This window comes from Limulus polyphemus, unplaced genomic scaffold, assembly GCF_000517525.1.
Source record: "Limulus polyphemus unplaced genomic scaffold, Limulus_polyphemus-2.1.2 Scaffold1193, whole genome shotgun sequence".
NCBI classification, from domain to species: domain Eukaryota; kingdom Metazoa; phylum Arthropoda; class Merostomata; order Xiphosura; family Limulidae; genus Limulus; species Limulus polyphemus.
The window spans coordinates 107,091-108,941 of record NW_013666803.1 but is presented as its reverse complement, the minus strand read 5'-3'; the positions used below and the strand labels follow the sequence as shown (position 1 = coordinate 108,941).

Genomic DNA, 1,851 nt, shown 5'->3' with positions numbered 1-1,851 from the left:
GCTCTGCCCACAACAGGTAACGAAATCCAAGTTTTAGCATGAATAGCCCTGAGACTTACCGCAGAGCCACCAGGGGATTTAATGCAAGTTACCCAGTGAATCCCATAAACTTTTATCTGATAAAGATAAAAAACAAAACTCATGAGAATAAAATGTCGATACTTTTATTTCAACTGTACATTTGTCTACAACGTTCTCTGTTAAACCCTGCTAATAACGTACAAATTCTAAGATTACACTGTAGTCAATAATTTATAGGTTACACTAAAAGAAATACAACAAGGTGCGAGACAAGACCGTATTTTTATCTATTTATTTATTTTACACACTCAAAGGAAGTAATAAGTAGAGTTTTTTGTTCGCCTTTACACACTTTTTTATTTTTGTTTTGCGAGACTGTTTTACAGAGTGCATGAGTAAAAACTATAAATCCGGACAAAAACGAGCGTTTTCCAAGACACCCTACCGAATAATTGTTTAGGAAGATTTAATAATACGAAAACAATGACATTAGGAAGTACATAGATATAGTGATATATATATATCAAATAATGGCTTCATTTCATCTTCATATGATTGATTACAAAAAGTTACTTTTGTTTTTTACAACCTATTGGACACAATAGACTAAACAGTCAAGTATGCGGTCATGCTATAAAAGACAATGTTTTACTCTTTTTTTTTTATCGAAATGAGTTTTATTGACTTACGAGACCATACTGTTGTTTATCCAAGCATACATTTATTGATGTTCTGTTAAAAGATGTGCACACATTTCCTGATTACGAACCTTTATTGGTTTCACATTACTGATTGAATCTAGTTAAGTGATGTATGAAATAACTATTTCTCAGTGTTACATCTATCAATAAAATAAATCACCAATATTATGCAAGAGAAGATTGCTTACGGCCTCGCCAACGAACACAACCAAATAATCGTGCTGCTTGTATACAGACGCTTAGACAGAGAAACGAAACTTAAGATATTTCTTGCCGAAGAATATATTCAACACAACACTAAAAAAACTAAGATATGAAAACCTCATGGCACTTCTATATTTCCGTGTGTCAATATTCTATTGACTAACTAATCGCTGATCTGGTAAAATACAGCAAGGAAATGAGAACAAAATGCATATAACTTGTCCAATTTGTAGCGGAGTCATTCCCTGTACCTGAAAGAAAACAAAACACACTTGTTTAAGTTCTCGTACATTTATATGATATTACGTGTAATTGCTTTTTACTTATAGTAAAAGTGTAATTAGATGACAGCATAAAATGATTAGATGATAGAAATTCTAAACTGCATTTTAAGATACATTTTTCAAGGTTTATTTTAGCATTCTTACCTTTTTGTCTATAAGCATCTACTAAGAAATTATAAAATAGTGAATAAATGCGAACATAATAATTGTGGGACTTTCAAAATGCACTCAATTTATACTTGTGCATACTTACAGAAATATTTTATTCTATTACAACTGCAGATTGGCTTTAGATAGAACATTGCAAGTTGGGTAATGATTAATATCTACAGAAAGGTTCGAGTGGCGTAGCCTTAAACACGAATTATACACAATAACTCTCAAGAATATATATATATATAGACACATACACACATAACAAGTTCATATATTATGTTCAATGTATTTAATACTAGTCATACAAACACCCGTATCTCAAAACAGTAGTGGAATTTCGTAAAAAACATCCAACCCAAGTTGTTATTTTTTTTGTTCTTCCAAAATCGACAGATTAAAGATCGCCAACTCTTGAGTTACTCTTGACTGACCGAATAATGGAATTTGACCGTTACCTTTACAGCACATTCACGACTACAAAAGTG

At 31.7% G+C, this 1,851-nt stretch overlaps 1 protein-coding gene across 1 annotated transcript in view; it reads right to left on the bottom strand.

Moving 5' to 3' along the window:
• Positions 1-725: 725 nt before the first annotated feature.
• LOC106462535 (lachesin-like) overlaps positions 726-1,851 on the bottom strand; it is a 44,873-nt gene continuing 43,747 nt past the window's right edge. Inside the window, exon 9 of the mRNA XM_013922470.2 lies at positions 726-1,177. Within this exon, the coding sequence (XP_013777924.2) occupies positions 1,086-1,177 (92 nt within the window). The 3' untranslated portion in view covers positions 726-1,085. The remainder of the gene's footprint in view (positions 1,178-1,851) is intronic.